The 18,967-nt window shown below is 43.6% G+C and overlaps 1 protein-coding gene across 2 annotated transcripts in view; it reads left to right on the forward strand.

Annotated features, from left to right (window-relative positions):
- The window catches only part of LOC121291990 (alpha-taxilin-like), a 72,999-nt gene extending 54,324 nt beyond the window's left edge, over nt 1–18,675 (forward strand). For both annotated transcript variants that reach the window (XM_041213706.1, XM_041213705.1), the window contains exons 8-10: nt 437–529; nt 1,408–1,503; nt 17,898–18,675. In XM_041213706.1, coding sequence (XP_041069640.1) covers nt 437–529; nt 1,408–1,503; nt 17,898–18,290 — 582 coding nt within the window. In that variant the 3' untranslated portion in view covers nt 18,291–18,675. The remainder of the gene's footprint in view (nt 1–436; nt 530–1,407; nt 1,504–17,897) is intronic.
- The last annotated feature ends 292 nt before the right edge of the window (nt 18,676–18,967 follow it).

Below are 18,967 nucleotides of genomic sequence, written 5' to 3' on the forward strand. Positions count from 1 at the left end.
AATCCACATAAACTACATCAACTACACTACCCTCATCTACACACCTGATCACCACCTCACCCTGCTAATGTTTAAAAAGAAAGAACTTTAACTATTCTGGCACCAATGAGCTGCATTTCTTCAAATTTCTTCCTGTCCTTTCTTCTTTGCACCACAATTCTTCCAACCAGCCACCCACCACCTGCGGTAGAATAAACCATTGTATCCATTCTTTCAGGTGTTATTGGGCACAGTGCATTTTAAATGTGCATGTCTAAGAGTGTTTGTTTTCAGAAAGATTTATATAAATTGAAATTACTGTTGAGGAAATGCTGAGACATTCTCAATATTCACATGCAAAGAGGAGGGATCTGAGAACTAGTTCTACTTAGGATGGTGCAACCTGATTTGAATGACTTTATACAATTTTGTTTTCATGGCTATGTATTTTAATCAGCTGGCACTATACACTGGGAAGTTTGAAGAATTCCAAACTACGCTTTCAAAAAGTAACGAAGTTTTTACAACATTCAGACAAGAGATGGAAAAGGTAATACTTGCTTCCTTGAAGTTGCCTGTAGTATATTAGACATTTCATGTTATAAAGAGCCATTTGACCTATCTTGCCTGTGCTATTTTCTCTGTCCTTTCTGAAAATATAACAGCCCAAATTTTACCTTCTAGTTACTAGATCACCAACTATTGGATTTGGTTTTGTTATTTGCTTTCTCAAAACTCCTTAATTCTGAACATTTACATTACCCAGAAGCACTTTTGGACTTTTCATTACGTTAAAAGCACTTTATATAGTTGTTGTTGTTGACCTTTGCTTTTTGAGAATGCAAATACTAACACTGTTTTTGCAATTCTTCCTGGCCTGAGCACTTGGATGAATTGTAATACCTCCAATCACACCCCAGCTAAGATCCATTGACTGGGCACAGACTTGATTTGAATGTATAAATCTTTCAATTCGTCACACTCTGCCATTGTTACATTTACCTACTCAATTGTTTTGGGAGCTCACACTAAAATATTGCTTTCGGACTACAGAGATGGTCTTGAAAATGTAAAAACTCGGCATTCAGTCTTTTCAGCAATTTTGTCATCACATTTTCACTTAAGTTTGTATTTATAACTACTTACACCATGTTAACGTAAAGAAAAGAAATTGCAACACAAGGTGATAATTGTTGATGAAATTATCCCCTTATTACTATGATTACTACAATGTAGTACCAAACATGTAAGACAATAACCCCTTCCAGTTAGAGCAAGATATTGTAATGTTTTGGCAGTTATAGCCTGCTTTGCATGAAATCACCACTTGCGGCTTAATGCTACATATTTTGATATGCAGTATTTCAAATATTAAATTGTGGGCATTCTCATTTATAAAACTTTTTTTTTCTGGTTTACTATGATAAGATGACAAAAAAGATCAAAAAGCTGGAAAAAGAGACCAATATGTATCGTACCAGATGGGAAAGCAGTAATAAAGCTCTGCTGGATATGGCAGAGGAGGTAGGTCGTTTGTTATTTCCAGTTTGAGCTTGACAGTTCCAGCTTGATTCAAAAGAGATTTATGCCTAATCTTCTCCTGGTTAATTGACTTTGAGTAAACTCTTAGTGTTTTTTTTAAGTTTGCTATTCACTATCACTTATTAGCTCAAATTCTACAGACAAACTAATAAATGCTGCCTTTTCATTTGGGGGAACCAGACTTGAAACAAGCCAGACTGTCATAGTCATTTATGGCACAGGAGGATGCCATTTGGCTCTTTGAGTCCATGTCATTTGGCCCTTTGAGTCCATGCCATTCCTCTGTGGAGCAATCCAGTCAGTCCCAATCCCCATACCCCTGCAGTTTATTTCCTTCAAGTGCCCATCCAATTTCTTTTATCATTGATTGCTTCTACCAGCCTCGTGGGTAGAGTGTTTCCTGGTCATTACCATTTGCTGTATTAAAAAGTTCTTCTTCACATTTCCCCCTGCATTTCTTTCACAAAGCCTTAAATCTTTCCCCCCACCCCCCCAGTCCTTGTACTATCTTAACACAACCAGTTTTTCCTTGTCTACCTTATCCAAACCTGTCGTACTCTTGTACAGGGTTTAGTGAGAGGGAAGAACTGAAAGAAATCAGTATTAGTAGGGAAATGGTGTTAGGGAAATTGATGGGATTGAAGGCTGATAAATCCCCAGGGCCTGATAATCGACATCCCAGAGTACTTAAGGAAGTGGCGCTAGAAATAGTGGATGCATTGGTGGTCATCTTCCGAGATTCTATAGACTCTGGAACAGTTCCTACAGATTGGAGGGTAGCTAATGTAACCCCAGTATTTAAAAAGGGAGGTAGAGAGAAAACAGGGAATTATAGACTAGTCAGCCTGACGTCGGTAGTGGGGGAAATTCTAGAGTCCATTATAAAAGATTTAATAGCTGAGCACTTGGGAAACAGCGGCAGAATCAGACAGAGTCAGCATGGATTTACAAAAGGGAAATTGTGCTTGACAAATTATTGGAATTTTTTGAGGATGTAACTAGTAGAGTTGATGAGGGGGAGCCAGTGGATGTGGTTTATTTGGACATTCAGAAGGCTTTCGACAAAGTCCCACATAAGGGATTAGTGTGTAAAATTAAAGCACATGGGATTGGGGGTAGTGTATTGAGATGGATAGAAAACTGGTTGACAGACAGGAAACAAAGAGTAGAAATAAACGGGTCTTTTTCCAAATGGCAGGCAGTGACTAATGGGGTACCGCAGGGATCGGTGCTAGGACCCCAGATATTCACAATATAAATGATTTAGATGAGGGAGCTAAATGTAATATCTCCAAGTTTGCAGATGACACAAAGCTGGGTGGGAGGGTGAGCTGTGAGGAGGATCAGAGATGCTTCAGTGTGATTTGGAAAAGCTGAGATGGTGGGTAAATGCATGGCAGATGCAGTATAATGTGGATAAATGTGAGGTTATCCACTTTGGTAGCAAAAACAGGCAGATTATCATCTGAATGGCTATAAATTGAGAGAGGGGAATATGCAATGAGACCTGGGTGTCCTAGTACACCAGTCACTGAAGGTAAGCATGCAGGTGCAGCAGGCGGTAAAGAAGACAAGTGGTATGTTGGCCTTCATAGTGAGAGGATTCAAGTACAGGAGCAGGGATGTCTTGCTGCAATTATACAGGGCTTTGGTGAGACCACACTTGGAATATTGTGTGCATTTTTGGTCTCCTTATCTGAGGAAGGATGCTCTTGCTGTAGAGAGAGTGCAGCGAAAGTTTACCAGATTGATTCCTGGGATGGCGGGACTAACATATGAGGAAAGATTGAGTCGGTTAGAGTTATATTCGCTGGAGTTCAGAAGAATATTGGGGATCTCATAAAAACCTATAAAATTCTAACAGGACTAGACAGTGTAGATGCAGGAAGGATGCTCCAGATGGAGGGGGAGTCCAGAACCAGGGGTCACAGTCTGGGGATAGGGGTAGAGTATTTAGGACTGAGATGAGGAGAAATTCCTTCACCCAGAGAGTGGTGAGCCTGTGGAATTCATTACCACAAAGTAGTTGAGGCCAAAACATTGTATGTTTTCAAGAAGGAGTTAGATATAGCTTTTGGGGCAAAGGGGATCAAGGGATATGGGGAGAAAGCGGGAGCAGGCTATTGAGTTGGATGATCAGCCATGATCATAATGAATGGGGGAGCAGGCTCGAAGGGCCGAATGGCCTACTCCTGCTAGTTTCTAGGTTTCTACACCTCTATCAAATCCCTCCTCAATCTCCTTTGCCCCAGCTTCTCCAAACTAACTTTGTAGCTAAAATCCCTCATCCCTGGAACCATTCTGGTGAATCTCTTCTGCGCCCTCTCAACCTTATTCACCACACATCATGCATTTATGTACACGCGTCGTAACGCTGTGTTTGCATTCCCCATAGACTTTCTTAGTCCGCTGCTAACTAATATGGTACTACTCCCTTCTCTAAGACTGCTCAGCACTCTAATGCACTTTATTCCTCTTTTCTACTCCGACATGCTGGAGCCCCCCTCCCCCACCGCCAATTTAGTTTAAAGCCTCCTCAGCCAGACTAGTGAACCTCCCTGCGAGGACATTGGGCCCAGTCCTGTTGAGGTGCAACCCGTCCCTTTTGAATAGGTGCCTCCTGTCAAAGAACTGGTTCCAATGCCCTCCCTCTTACACCGTGCCTGAAGACAAACGTTGGCCCTTGCTATATACCTATTTCTAACCTGACTTGTGCAGAGGAGTGAACTAGAGGTTACTAATCTTGAGGACTTACTTTTTAACTTCCTCCCTAACTCCTGAAAATCTGACTGTTGGATTTCAATATCTGCTCCCCCTCCCCCTCGCTCACCCCCTCCCCCTCGGTGTTGTTGGCATTGACCTGCATCACAGCTTCTGGCTCACTTCCTTCCCCTTGCAGAATAATCTCCATGGTGTCCTTTACCCTGGCACCAGGGAGGCAACATACCAGGTTTGATAATGATGGCTACAGAAATGCCTGTTTGTTCCCCTGACTATGGAATCTCCTACAGCAACTGCATTTCTACACTTTGTTCCCTCCTGTGCAGTCCCTTACCCACCGGTTTCATGAACTGGACTGCATTCTTTCAGGGTAGTCTCAATCCCAGCAGTCTCCAGTACTGAGTACCTGTTTGAGAATGGCACACATATCAACATCCTGGAGTTATCATTGACCAGAAACTGATCAATGTTTTGCAAAATTAACACAGTAGCTGCAAGAGCAAGTCAGAGGCTGGGAACTTGACCTCGCCTCCCAAAACCTGTCTACCATCTACAAGGCACAACTCAGGAGTGTGATGGAATACTCCCCAATTTCCTGGATGAGCGCAGCTCCAAAACTGCTCAAGAAGGTCGACTCCATCCAGCCCGCTTGATTGGCACCCCATTCACAAACATTCACTCCTTCCACCACTGATGCACAGTGGCAGCAGTGTGTACTATTTCCAAGATGCACTGCAGGAACTCACTAAGACTCCTCAGACAGCACCTTCCAAACCATAGAACCATAGAGATGTTACTGTGCAGAAAGAGGCCATTCAGCCCATTGTATCTGCGCCAGCCATAAAAAGAAAAAAGAAACTAGCTGCTCATTTTAATCCCACTTTCCAGCACTTGGTCCATAGCCTTACAGGTTATAGCGCTTCAGATGCAGATCCAGGTACCTTTCAAATGAGTTAAGCATTTCAGCCTCAATCACCAATTTAGGCCGTGAATTCCAGACACCCACCACTCTTTGGGTGGAAAGGTTTTTCCTCATGTCCCCTCTAATCCTTCTACCAATTACCTTAAATCTATAACCCCCTGGTAAATGACCCCTCAGCTAGGGGAAACAGGCCTTTCCTGTCTACCCTATCTAGACCCCTAAGGGGAAAAAACCCTGACCCACAAGCACTACCACCTAGAAGGACAAGAGCAGCAGGCGCATTGAACACCACCGCCTGCAATTTCTCCTCCAAGTCACTCACCAACCTGACTTGAAAATATATCACCGTTCCTTCAATGTCGCTGGGTCAAAGTCCTGGAACTCCCTCCCTAACAGCACTGTGGGTGTACCTACACCACATGGACTGCAGCGGTTCAAGAAGGCAGCTCACCACCACCTTTTCAAAGCCGATTAGGTACGGGCTGGAAATGCTGGCCCAGCCAGGAACACCCACGCACCTTGAATGAATATTAAAAAAAACACTCCAGCAGACTCCTGCACCTTCTACTCTTCCAGATGGCCACTCATCGATCCTGACCACTCACTACTACCTGTAGGATGACCACCTCCTGGAACGTACAATCCAGGAATCTCTCATACGTTCGTATCTACATATGTACATAAGAATTAGGAGCAGGAACAGGAGTAGGCTACTCAGCCCCTCGAGCCTGCTCTGCCATTCGCTAAGATTATGGCTGATCTAAATATAACCTCAACCCCACATTCCTGCCTACCCCGATAACCTTTCACTCCCTTGTTAATCAAGAAACTACCTAGCTCTGCCTTAAAAATATTTCTGGAAAAAGACTGCTTCCACCGCCTTTTGAGGAAGAATGCACCAAAGACCCTCAACCATCTGAGAGAAAAAAATTTCTCCTCATCTCTGCCTTAAATGAGCAACCCCTTATTTTTAAATAGTGACCCCAAGTTCTAGATTCTCCCACAAAAGGAAACGTCCTCTCCACATCCACCCTGTCAAGACCCCTCATGATCTTAAAAGATTCTATTAAATTGCCTCTTACTCTTCTAAATTCCAGTGGATACAAGCCTAACCTGCCTAACCTTTCCTCATAAGGCAACCTGCCCATTCCTGCTATTAGTCTAGTAAACTTTCTCTGAACTGCTAACGCATTTACATCTTTCTTTAAATAAGGAGAGTAATATTGTACACAATACTCCAGGTGTGGTCTCACCAGTGCCCTGTACAACTGAAGCATAATCTGCCTACTTGTATAATCAATTCCCCTCACAATAAATGATAATATTCTATTAGCTTTCCTAATTACCTGCTGTACCTGCATACTAACCTTTTGTGATTGATTTACTAGGACACCCAGATCCCACTGAATCTGAGCTCATCAATCTATCATTTAGATAATAAGCTTTTTTATTCTTCCTGCCAAAATGAAGGATTTCACATTTGCCCACTTTGTACTGCATTTGCCAGATCTTTGCCCACTCACTTAACCTATATATGTCACCTTATGTCCGCTTCACAATTTACTTTCCTAACTATCTTTTTGTTATTAGTAAATTTAGCTACCATTCCTTCAGTCCCTTCATTCAAGTCATTTATATAAAGTGTAAAAAGTTGAGGCCCCAGCACTGTAACACACCACTCATCACATGCTGCTAACCAGAAAAAGACCCTTTTATGCCAACTCTTTGCTTCCTGTTCACTAGCCAATCTTCTATCCGTGCCACTATGTTACCCCTACACCATGAGCTTTTATTTTCTGCAATAAACTTTGATGTGGCACTTTATCAAATGCCTCCTGGAAATCTAAGTACAGCACATCCACTGGTTCCCCTTTATCCACACATCTGACTCCTTCAGAGAACTCCAATAAATTGGTTAAACATGATTTCCCTTTTACAAATAATAGCTTCTACGATTTTCCCTATGACAGATTTTAGGCTAACTGGCCTATAATTTCCTGCTTTCTGTCTCCCTCCCTTTTTGAATATTTGCTATTTTCCAATCTATTTGCTTTTTCCAATCATCACCCTGATGCTCCGCAGTGATTCCAACTGCCCCTTATGCTGGGAAATCCTGAGCTTGAGCTGGACCAGCTGCTGATACTTCCTATATGTGTGGCCACACAAGTCGCATGAAGTGTTCTGAAGTTTTCACATGGTGCAGGAATTGCAAGCAACAGGTCTTAAATACCCTCCCATGACCTATTCCCTCTTGATCAATATAGTTAGTACCCAGTTTAATCTATTAAAGACTGATGAAATATCTGTTACTTGGTGTTGAATGAATGTGTGTCATCTTATTCCTGTGCCTGGTGGCATCGGCACACTACACTGCACAATACTGCCCTTAATTTTACACCACAATGACAATACTACTTTATTTTTTCCCTTTAAATGTCCTTGTCTCTCACTTTTCCCTCTATTTCGCCCCTCCCACTTCTCAACAAGATTCTTAATTTTTTTTTTGTGCCATTTCATTCAGTTGAGAGCTAAAAGACAAAAACGTGCATTTTGTGTTGCACCTTTCACAGCCTCAGTGCCTTCCAGAATCCGTGGGGTCCTTTTGAGGTGTAGTCTCTGTCATATTGTAGCCAGCTGGCATACAGCAAGGTCCCACAAACAGCAATATGATGATGACCAGAAACCTTGTAGTCATAAATACGGAGAACTTTAGACATACTCAGCAGGTCACCTGCATCTATGAATAGAGAAACAGAGTTAACATTTAAAGTTGTTAACCCTTCATCAGAACTGAAAAGTTGGGCTGAAGCTTCTGGAGGCTGGCAGTCACTGCCAGACTGCCACTCCACTCATATTTTTTACTCTGCACCGGGGCTCTGCATTTCTGGCCCGGACTTCAAACTGGGCCTCTTCAGAAATGCGTGCGTACCTGTTCTCAGAGTCGTCTTTCATTGGGCAGGATCGTCATTGGAAGCAAGCCAGGACCCATTTTAGGTGCCATATTTTGGTAAGTCTTTGTTCGCTGACACGTGAAAAGCTTTGGAGCATTTAAATAGCTTTTCAGTGTGCTAGTGAATGAGTGAGGTAAGTGGGCATGGTGGCAGGGTGCCAGCTGGATACAATGGCTAGGGTGGTCAGGTCGGGAGGGAGTTGGAAGGTCGGTGAGGGTGGTGTTGGTGGATCGCAAGGGAGTTCGGGTTGGGGGGGGGGTGGTGATCAAGTTGGGGATGGGTGGGGGGGTCGGGGAGGGGGATGGGGGGTCAGTGGAGAGTCGGGGAGGGGGGTGGGAGGGTCAGTGGGGAGTCGGGGTGGGAGGGTCAGTGGGGAGTCAGGGACGGGGTGCGGGGGTCAGTGGGGAGTTGAGGGGTGTTAGGTATATAGTTACCCAGGAGTTGGGAAGCTCGGTTGTAGTTTTCCAAGTTTGCTGATGATAGAAACTTAGTGGGAATGTGAGGAGGAAGTTAAGAGGCTTCAAAGTGATTTAAACAAGTTGAGAGAGTGGGCAAATATGTGGCAGATGCAGTATAATGTAGGTAAGTGTGAAGCTATTCACTTTGGTAGGAAAAACAGAATGGCAGAGTATTATTTAAATGGTGATAGATTGGGAAATATTGATGTACAAAGCAACCTGGGTGTCCTTGTACACCAATCACTGAAAGCAAGCATGCAGATGCAGCAAGCATACCAAAATGTTGGCCTTCATTGCGAGAGGACTTGAGCACAGGAGCAAGGATGTCTTACTGCAGCTGTACAGGGCCTTGTTGAGACCACACTTGGAGTAGTTTTGGTCTTCTTCCCTAAGGAAGGATATACTTGCCATAGAGGGAGTGCAACGAAGGTTCACCAGACTGATTCCTGAGATGGCAGGGTTGTCGTGTGAGGAGAGATTGGGCTGACTAGGCCTGTGTTCACTGGAGTTTAGAAGAATGAAGAGGGGATCTCATTAAAACATATAAAATTCTGACAGGGATGGACAGACTGGATGTAGGGATGATGATTCCTCTGGTTGGTGCAGGGGGTCTAGAACAAGGGGTCACAGTCTCAGGATATGTGGTAGGCCATTTAGGACTGAGATGAGGAGAAACTTCTTCACTCAGGGTGGTGAACCTGTGGAATTCTCTACCTCCAAAATGCTGTGGAGGCCAAGTCACTGAATATATTGAAGAATAGACAGATTTCTGGACACTCAAAGTGTCAAGGACATGGGGAGAGAGCTGGAGTATGGCATTGAGGTAGAGGATCAGCCATGACCCTATTAAATGGGGAGCAAGCTTGAGGGACCGAATGACCTACTCCTCCTATTCTGTGTTTCTAAGTATAGTTACCCAGGAGTTGGGAGGTTCAGCTGTATATTTACCCAGGAGTTAGATATAGTTTTTTCCTGTCTAATGTTTTCTGGGTAACTATCCAGGTAAGTAAGTCAGAACCCTCCAAAGTCTCCGATGCTAACTCAGAGTTGGAGACTTTTTCAATGTTCCGAATGCAGGGGAATTGCCAATCAGAAGATCAAACTTCCCGGGCAGTCCCTGCAGAGCCCTTGCTTTGGGGCTCCCGAGGGGTCCCATAGTAGATCTTGGGAGTCCCTCTGTTTATCTCTCCACAAGTGTTGCCAGATCACCTGAGTATTTCCAATGTTTTCTGTTTTTAATTTCAGAATTGCAGCAGCTGAAGTGTTTCCATACGGATGTTGTGTTATATTAGTTGAGGGTAAATAAATTGGCCAGGATACCAGGAGGACTCCCATTTATTTGGAATAATGTATTGAGATCTTTCACGCCCACCTGAGAGTACAGATGGGGCCCCGCTTTAACATCTCATCTAAAAGATGGCAGCTCTGACATGCAACAATCTTTCAGCATTGCACTGGAGTGCCACTGTATGTTTTGTGCTCAACTCTCTGGAGTGGGACTTAAAGCTGCAACCTTCTGACTCGATTTAGAGTTCTACCAGTTCTACTAGCTGACTAGAAACACATTGGAAGTATGTTATTTTAATTGATTTTAACATATTGTAGGATCTCCTTGTTCAATTCTGTACATTAATTGCAAGAAAATTATCTGGCAATTATCTGGATTTAGTGTTGAGAATTTTTCTGTTTTAATCTCTTTTCTAGTTTCCATTGTTTTTCTGTTTCATGTTGTATTTCTTTGGCTGAATACGTGACCACTTTTTTTTCCTCTTTGCCTTGATGAATTGGATCCTTAACATTGTTTGCTGCTAGGTTCTAGGTCATGCTTTATTTCATAAGTGATGTTGGTTTTCTCAATACAAAAACATCTTCCAATACTCTACAACAATTGACAAAATGTCTTGAGACAAGACTACTTTTTTAGAGTTTTTTAAAAATTAAGTATCGAGATGTGGACATCTCTGGCAAGAGTTGTATTCATTGCCCATCCGTAACTGTCCTTGAGAAGGTGGTGATGGACTGCTTCTTGAACTGCTACATTCCATTTCCAGAGGAAACGGTGATACAGTTGCAAGTCAGAACGTTGTGTGACCTGGAGGGGAACTTGCAGGTGGTGGTGCTCCCGAGTATCTGCTGCCCTTGTCCTTATAGGTGGTGGAGGCTGCGGGTTAGGGAGCTGCTGTCAAGGAAACCTCGCTGGGTTGCTGCAGTGCATCTTTTAGATGGTACACACTAATGCCACTGTGTTGGTGGTGGAAGGAGTGAATGTTTAAAGTAGTGAATATTGGTGCCAATCAAGCAGGCTGCTTTGTCCTGGATGGTATCAAGCTTCTTGAGTGCTGTGGGAGCTGCACTCATCCAGGCAAATGGAGAGTATTCCATCACACTCCTGACTTGTGCCTTGTAGATGATGGACAGGCTTTGGGGTGTCAGGAGGTGAGTTACTCGCCACAGAATTCCCAGCCTCTGACCTGCTCTTGTAGCCACAGCATTTATATGACTGGTCCAGTTGAGTTTCTGATCAGTGGTAACACCCATAATGTTGATGGTGTGGTATTCAGCGATGGTAATGCCATTGAATGGCAGGGGGAGATGTTCAGATTCTCTTTTGTTGAAGGTGATCATTGCCTGGCACTTATATGGCATGACTTTTACTTGTCGTTTATCAGCCCAAGCCTGAATGTTGTCTTCCTGCATGCGGGCACTGACTGCTTCAGGATTTGAAGCATTGCAAATGATACTGAACACTGTGCAGCCAACAACGTACACTCCCCACTTCTGATTTTATGACAGAGGGAGGGCAATTGATGAAGCAGGTGAAGATGATAGGGCCTAGGACACTACCCTGAGGAACTCCTGCAATGATGACACGGGACTGAGATGTTTGACCTCCAACAGTCACAATCATCTTCCTTTATCTGAGGTACGAAACCAACCTGTGGAGTTTTCCCTGATTCCCATTGACTCCAATTTTGGTAGGGCTCTTTGATGCCACACTCGGTTAAATGCTGCCTTGATGTCAAGGGCAGTCACTCTCACCTCACCTTGGGAGTGCAGCTCTTTTGTTCATGTTTGGATCAAGGCTTCAATGAGGTCAGGAGCTGACAGACCCAAACTGGGCATCAGTGAACAGCTTATTGCTTTGAAAGTGCCGTTTGATAGCATTGTTGATAGCACCTTCCATTACTTTGCTGATGAGTGGAAGTATACTAATGGAGCAGTAATTAACCGGATTGGATTCATCCTGCTTTTTGTGGACAGGGCGTACCTCGATAATTTTCCCCATTCCATAGATACTAGCATTATAGCTGTACTGGAACAGCTTGGATAAAGGCATGGCTGGTTCCAGAGCACAAGTCTTCAGTACTTCATTCAGGATGTTGTCAGGCCCGAGCATCTTTCCCCCCTCCAGTGCTTGCAGCCCTTTCTTGATATCACATGGAGTAAATTGAATTGTCTGAAGACTGGCAAAAATGATGATGGGTATGTTAGGAGAAGGCCGAGATGGATTACCCACTTGACACTTCGGACTAAAGATGGTCTTTTGTACTAAAAACTAAAGGTGGTGGAAAAACTCAGCAGGTCTGGCAGCATCTGAGAGTTAACGTTTTGAGTCCAATATGACTTCTGAACTGGAGAGAGGTGAGAATGTGCTGGGTTTTTATGCTGTTGAAAAAGGGGGAGGGACATATTGAGCAAAAGGGAAGGTCAGGGAAGGGTTAGAGGGGGATTAAATAACAAAGGTGTCATGGGATACAAGGCAAAGACAGTGGTAATAGTATAGAAGATACAAAGCGTTGGTGTTAATAGAATAAAGATTACTCTCTGAAAGCAAGAATATGAGAACAAGATACAGGCTGGCACTAGAGGAAAAAATTCAAAGTGGAGGACAGAGTTCATGGCCTGAAGTTGTTGAATTCAATGTTAAGTCTGAAAGGCTGTAAAGTGCCTAATCGGAAAATGAGTTGCTGTTCCTCCAGTTTGTGTTGGGCCTCACTGGAACGTTATAGCAGGCCAAGGACTGACATGTGGGCATGAGAGCAGGATGGCCAATTGAAATGGCAAGCAACCGAAAGTCCAGGGTTATGTTTGCGGATTGAGTGAAGGTGTTTGCAAAGCAGACACCCAGTCTGCATTTAGTCTCCCCAATGTAGAGAAGACCACATTGGGAGCAGCGAATACAGTAGACCACATTGAAGGAAGTACAAGCAAATTGCTGCTTCACCTGAAAGGAGTGTTTGGGGCCTTGGACAGGAGGAAGGTAAAGTTGCATCTCCTACGATTACATGGGTAGGTGCTGTGGGAAGAGGATGAGGTGTTAGGGATGATCGAGAAGTGGGCCAGGGTGTCACGGAGGGAGCAGCCCCTTCAGAATGCTAACAGGGGAGGGGAAAAGATAGTGTAAGCAAAAATAAAAGCAAAAACTGCGGATGCTAGAAATTCAAAACAAAAATAAAAATACCTGGAAAAACTCAGCCGGTCTGGCAGCATCTGCGGAGAGGAACACAGTTAATGTTTCGAGTCCGTATGACTCTTCAACAGAACTAAGTAAAAATAGAAAAGAGATGAAATATAAGCTGGTTTAATGGGGGGTGGGACAGTTACAGCTGGATAGAGGGCCAGTGATAGGTGGAGATAACCCAAAGATGTCATAGACAAAAGGACAAAGAGGTGTTGAAGGTGGTGATATTATCTAAGGAATGTGTTTATTAAGGGTAGAAAGCAGGACAAGCAAGGAACAGATAGCCCTAGTGGAGGTGGGTGTGGTGGAGGGAAGGGATTGAAATAGGCTAAAAAGTAGAGATAAAACAATGGATGGAAATACATTTAAAAATAATGGAAATAGGTGGGAAAAGAAAAATCTATATAAATTATTGGAAAAAAAGGGGGATCGGAAAGGCTTGGAGGAGAGAGTTCATGATCTAAAATTGTTGAACTCAATATTCAGTCCGCAAGCATGACCCAGACCTCCCTGTCACTTGCCATTTCAACACTCCACCCTGCTCTCAAGCCCACATGTCCATCCTTGGCCTGCTGCAATGTTCCAGTGAAGCTCAACGCAAACTGGAGGAACAGCACCTCATCTTCCGACCAGGCACTTTACAGCCTTCCGGACTGAATGTTGAGTTCAACAATTTTAGATCATGAACTCTTCTCCATCCCCACCCCTTTCCGATCCCCCCCTTTTTTTCAATAATTTATACAGATTTTTCTTTTCCCACCTTTTTCAATTATTTTTAAATGTATTTCCATCCATTGTTTTATCTCTACCTTTTAGCCTATTTCGATCCCTTCCCCCCACCCCACCCCCACTAGGGCTATCTGTACCTTGCTCGTCCTGCTTTCTACCCTTGATTAGCACATTGCTTAGATAATATCACCACCTTCAACACCTCTTTGTCCTTTTGTCTATGGCATCTTTGGGTTATCTCCACCTATCACTGGCCCTCTATCCAGCTCTATTTGTCCCACCCCCCCTTAAACCAGCTTATATTTCACCTGTTTTCTGTTTTTACTTAGTTCTGTTGAAGAGTCATACGGACTCGAAACGTTAACTCGGTTCCTCTCCACAGATGCTGCCAGACCTGAGTTTTTCCAGGTATTTTTATTTTTGTTGAGAAGATGATGTGTTTGGTGGTGGCATCATGCTACAGATGGCGGAGGATGATCCTTTGAATGCGAGGCTGGTGGCGTGGAAAGTGAGGATAAATGTAGTCAGGGCAGCTGGTGGGAGTCAGAGGGCTTGTAATGAATATTGGTAGATAGACTATCTCCAGAAATTGAGACATAGTAGTCACAGAAGTGAAGGGGAGTGTCAGAGTTGGACCATGTGAAGTTGAGAGGGGAGTGGAAATTGGAAGCAAAATTATTGGGTTTTTTTCCAATTCCAGACAAGAGTGTTATAGACCATAGTCCCGTCTTTTTGGTAAGATCCAGTTCAGGACCAATAATATTTTGTTTAAGGTAGACAACGTTTGAGAATACACTTACTAAGATAATAAAGTCACAGAGGTTTTAAACAAACGAAAATAAACTTTACTATACAAGGTCAGAAAGGTAAAACAATTTACAATATTACAATCTTATATTCTAATATTCAGGGTGAATATGAGGCACAGGAGAATTAACATGCAAACGATGGTCAATCACACCACACTGCACAATAAATGGCAGGTGTGACCAAATCAGTCCACTGATTTCTCAACAATCCACCCAGAGATGTCAATAAATGCTGAGTCAATCAATTTTGTTGAAACTCTGCCTCTCCTATGAGGGATTCCAGTCTTCACCTTTGGCAACTTCATCTTGGAATTCTCTCCACAAGTCGCTCCACCTTGTGGGGTTTCAGTCTTGTCTCCTAAGATTCAGTTTGCCTGGATTCCCGAGTCTGCACTCATGGACCAACTCTCAAGCACGGCTTCAGCTCTTTAGCTGCGCCGAGCAGAATACTACTGCTTCAAAGGAGCACCTTCACCCCAACGACCCACAGCATGGAGTCACCAACCTTCTGCTGCCTTCTTGTATCTTTAGGACTTCACTTCAGTCTGCTAATCGAAGTCTGCTTGGAGCCTCTTTCTCTACTCTCTTTTTAACTTAACTAGGATCTCTTTCTGTCCCTGGAACTCTTCTTTAGGAACCTCTCCCTGACCCCTGCCTGGTACTTCTCTCTGTAATGGTGCTTTGCTCCCTGTCACATGATCCAGGCTCTGGCACAGTTTTTACCCTTTTGCACAATCACGCTGGGCCCAGCCTCAGCCCAAATAACCTAAAATGCTGAATTGCGCAAGCACAACCTGCTCCTGCTCCACAAATGCACGGAAACTCTGTGGTCTGTTAGGACTTGGAGTTCCCAGCCTCAGCTGTTGATCAGAAGGTAAGTTGGCTTTCGTAATAAGAGCATGAAGCGGCACCAATAGAGTCATCATTTGTCTCTTGCACTGATACGCTGGACTCCCCCATCATTGCAGATGGGGATATTTGTGGAGCCTTCTCCTTCGGTTAGTTCTTTAATTATACTCCACCATTTACAACTGGATGTGGCAGGACTGCAGAGCATTTATCTGATCCTTTGGTTATGTGATCGCTTAGCCCTATCTATAGCATTCTTTTTTTGTTGTTTAGCATTGTAGCCTTGTGTTGTAGTTTCACCAGGTTGGCACCTCATTTTTAGGTATACCAAGTGCTGCCCTTAATATGCTCTGCTACATTCATCTTTGAACCCAGGTTGGTCCCCTGGCTAGATAGTAACGGTAGAGTAAGGGATATGCCAGGCCATGAGGTTGCAGATTGTGGTTTTTAAATTCATTCATAGGATGTGGGCTTTGTTGGCTGGGCCAGCATATATTGCCCATCCCTAGTTGCCCTTGAGAAGGTGGTGGTGAGTTGCCTTCTTGAACCGCTGCAGTCCAAGTGGTGTAGGTACACCCACAGTGCTGTTAGGGAGTTCCAGGATCTTGACCCAGCAGCAGTGAAAAAATGGTGATTTATTTCCAAGAGTAACTTGGAGTGGAATCTCCAGGTGGTGGAATTCCTATCTATCTGCTAACCTTGTCCTTCTAGATGGTAGTGGTCGTGGATTTGGTAGGTGCTGTCGAAGGAGCCTTGGGGAATTTCTACAGTGCATCTTGTAGATGGTACACACTGCTGCTACTGAGTTTCGGTGGTGGAGTGAGTGAATGTTTGTGGATGTGGTGCCAGTCAAGCGGGCTGCTTTGTCCTGGACAGTGTCAAGCTTCTTGAGTGTTGTGGGAGCTGCACTCATCCAGGCAAGTGGGGAGTATTCCATCACACTCCTGATTTGTGCCTTGTAGATCGTGGACAAGCTTTGGGGAGTCAGGAGGTGAGTTACTCGTCTCACGATTCCCAGCCTTTGACCTGCCCTTGTAGCCACAGTATTTATGTGGCTAGTCCGGTTCAGTGTCTGGTTGAATACAAATCTGTTGTTGCTGACGGCCCACAGTGCCTCTTGGATGCCCAGTTTTGAGTTGCTAGATCTTTTCTGAATCTGTCCCATTTAGCAGTATAGTAGTGCCACAGAACACAATAGATGTATGCTTGATGTGAAGGCAGGACTTCATCTTCACAGGACTATGCAGTTGTTACTTCTACCAGTTCTGTCACGGACAGATAGATCTGCGGCAGTTAGATTGGTGAGGATGAGGTTTAGTTGGTTTTTCCCTCGGTTCTCTCATCACCTGCTGCTGGTCCATTCTGACACAAATGTTCTTCAGGACTCAGTCAGCTCGGTCTGTAGTGGTGCCACCGAGACACTCTTGGATAGTAAAGTCCCCACCAGAGTACATGTTGTGCCCTTCCTACCCTTAGTACTTTTTTCAGTGTGTTCAATATGGAGGAGTACTGATTAATCATCTGAGTGGGGTGCAGTAGGTGTTAATCAGCAAGAGGTTTCCTTGCCCATGTTTGACCTTATGCCATAAGACTTCATGGAGTCCAGTGTCAGTGTTAAGGACTCCCGGGTCCATACCCTCCCAGTTGTATCCACCGCCAGCCTCTCTGCTTGGTCTATCCTGTTGATGGGACAGGACATAGCCAAGGATGATGATGGAGGTGTCTGGAATGTTGACTATAATGAATGATTTGATAAGCATGCATATATCAAGCTGTTGCTTTACTAGCCCGTGTGACAGCTCTCCCATTTTTTTTTGCACAAGTCCCCAGATACTAGTGAGGAGAGGGCAGGGTGTGCCTTTGTTGTAGCCGGTGTCTAGGTCAATGCAGGATAGTCCATCATCTTTGATTCTCCTGTAATGGTTTGATACAACTGAGTAACTTGTTAAGTCATTTTCAAGAGGACAGTTGCTGTGGGTCTTGAGGGTGGCAGATTTCCTTCCTTAAAGTGCATTAGTGAACCAGTTGAGTTTTTACAACAATCTGTTATTTTATAGTCACCATTACTGTAACCAACTTTTCATTCCAGGTTTATTGAATGTAAATTCTGCCAGCTGCATTGGTGGGATTTGAATTCATGTTTCTGGAGCATTAGTCCCTGCCTCTGGATTCTATATCATTATATCTGCTACCATCCCCATGATGAGGAGCCCTGGGTGTAAAACCTCAGTTTTGGGTTGCATTGTAGGACCTTGACCCTAAAACAGTGGGACAGTCTAACCTGTAGACAATACAGTAGTTTGCTGTTGTTTCTCTAGATTGTCCTGTTTGTGGGGGCTAAAGTATATTTGAGTTCCGTGAGAATAAGTCTTTTACTGGCTAGAAGTAGCAAACCTGTCCTCTTGTGCAAATTGATTTTCTTTTTTTACACAGCAACACAGTGGATTTACTTGACTTTTTTCATATTAAACCTAGAAAACCCTCCGTGACAAAGAATTTGAAAATCTTCAGGTAAAGATTCAGCGCTTGGAGAAATTGTGTCGTGCTCTTCAGACTGAAAGGAATGATCTGAACAAAAAAGTTCACGACCTGAGTGTTCAATCAGCCCAACAATATGGCAACAGCGAGGAAGAAGATACACAATCCTTAAATAAAGTTTCACAAGATAATCAAAGCAAAGATCCCACTGCCAATGTTTCTGCAAAGGCTGATTGCCTTACCCAAGAGACTGTACTCTCGACTGAAGTTTGTGCCTGTGTGACTGAGGAGATACAGTCGCCCATGTTTACAGACAATCGCGTGGAATCTAGCATTGAAGCCTCTAGCATTCAGTCTGAATTATTACCATCAAACAGCTCCTTGGAGTAGTTTATTGCACAAATAGGGAGTGTGTGAACAGAAGGGTTAACCTGAATGTTGCTGTAGTCCAAAATGCCACGTACCAACTGAAAGAACTAAGGCTCATAAAGCTTAAGATAACTAAATTTTGGATGAAAGTATTAGTCATTAGTGAATTGATAAATAAGTTCCCTCTAAGGCTTGATGACATTGTCAGAATTTCTATTTTACTAGATAAATGAGGATTCTAAGTATGAGTAGTATGTGTTTGTATTCCTTGCATGCAAAGAAAGTTGTCGTTTGGTAGTACAGAACTTGAGTATTGCTGAAAAAAGAGACACTTTTTTCACTCATCAGGACACTTGCAAGAATACCAATATAAGGTATTTATACTGTATGTGAAGGGAGTATTGATTGGTTGGCAAGTGGTATTGCCATGGAGAATGCACCACTGATGGTGACTGACATTTAACTGCCAAGCATTGTTTGAAGTTTAAACCAGGCATTTTGACCTGATTGGTCAAGGCATTGCCCTGAGGAGTGAGTCAGCAAATGGCTATCACTTATTTTGTTTGGCTGAAACAGGCACAATGTGTCTCCATGTTCTTAATGCCTGCAAAGAACAGGGCCCTGTGCATTAATATATGTAGCTTCCAGTACAAGCAGATGCACCTCATTGCGAGCCCAACTGACAATCTTAAATTGGT

The sequence above is a fragment of the Carcharodon carcharias genome, chromosome 19 (genome assembly GCF_017639515.1).
Source record: "Carcharodon carcharias isolate sCarCar2 chromosome 19, sCarCar2.pri, whole genome shotgun sequence".
In the NCBI taxonomy this organism is placed as follows: Eukaryota; Metazoa; Chordata; class Chondrichthyes; order Lamniformes; family Lamnidae; genus Carcharodon; species Carcharodon carcharias.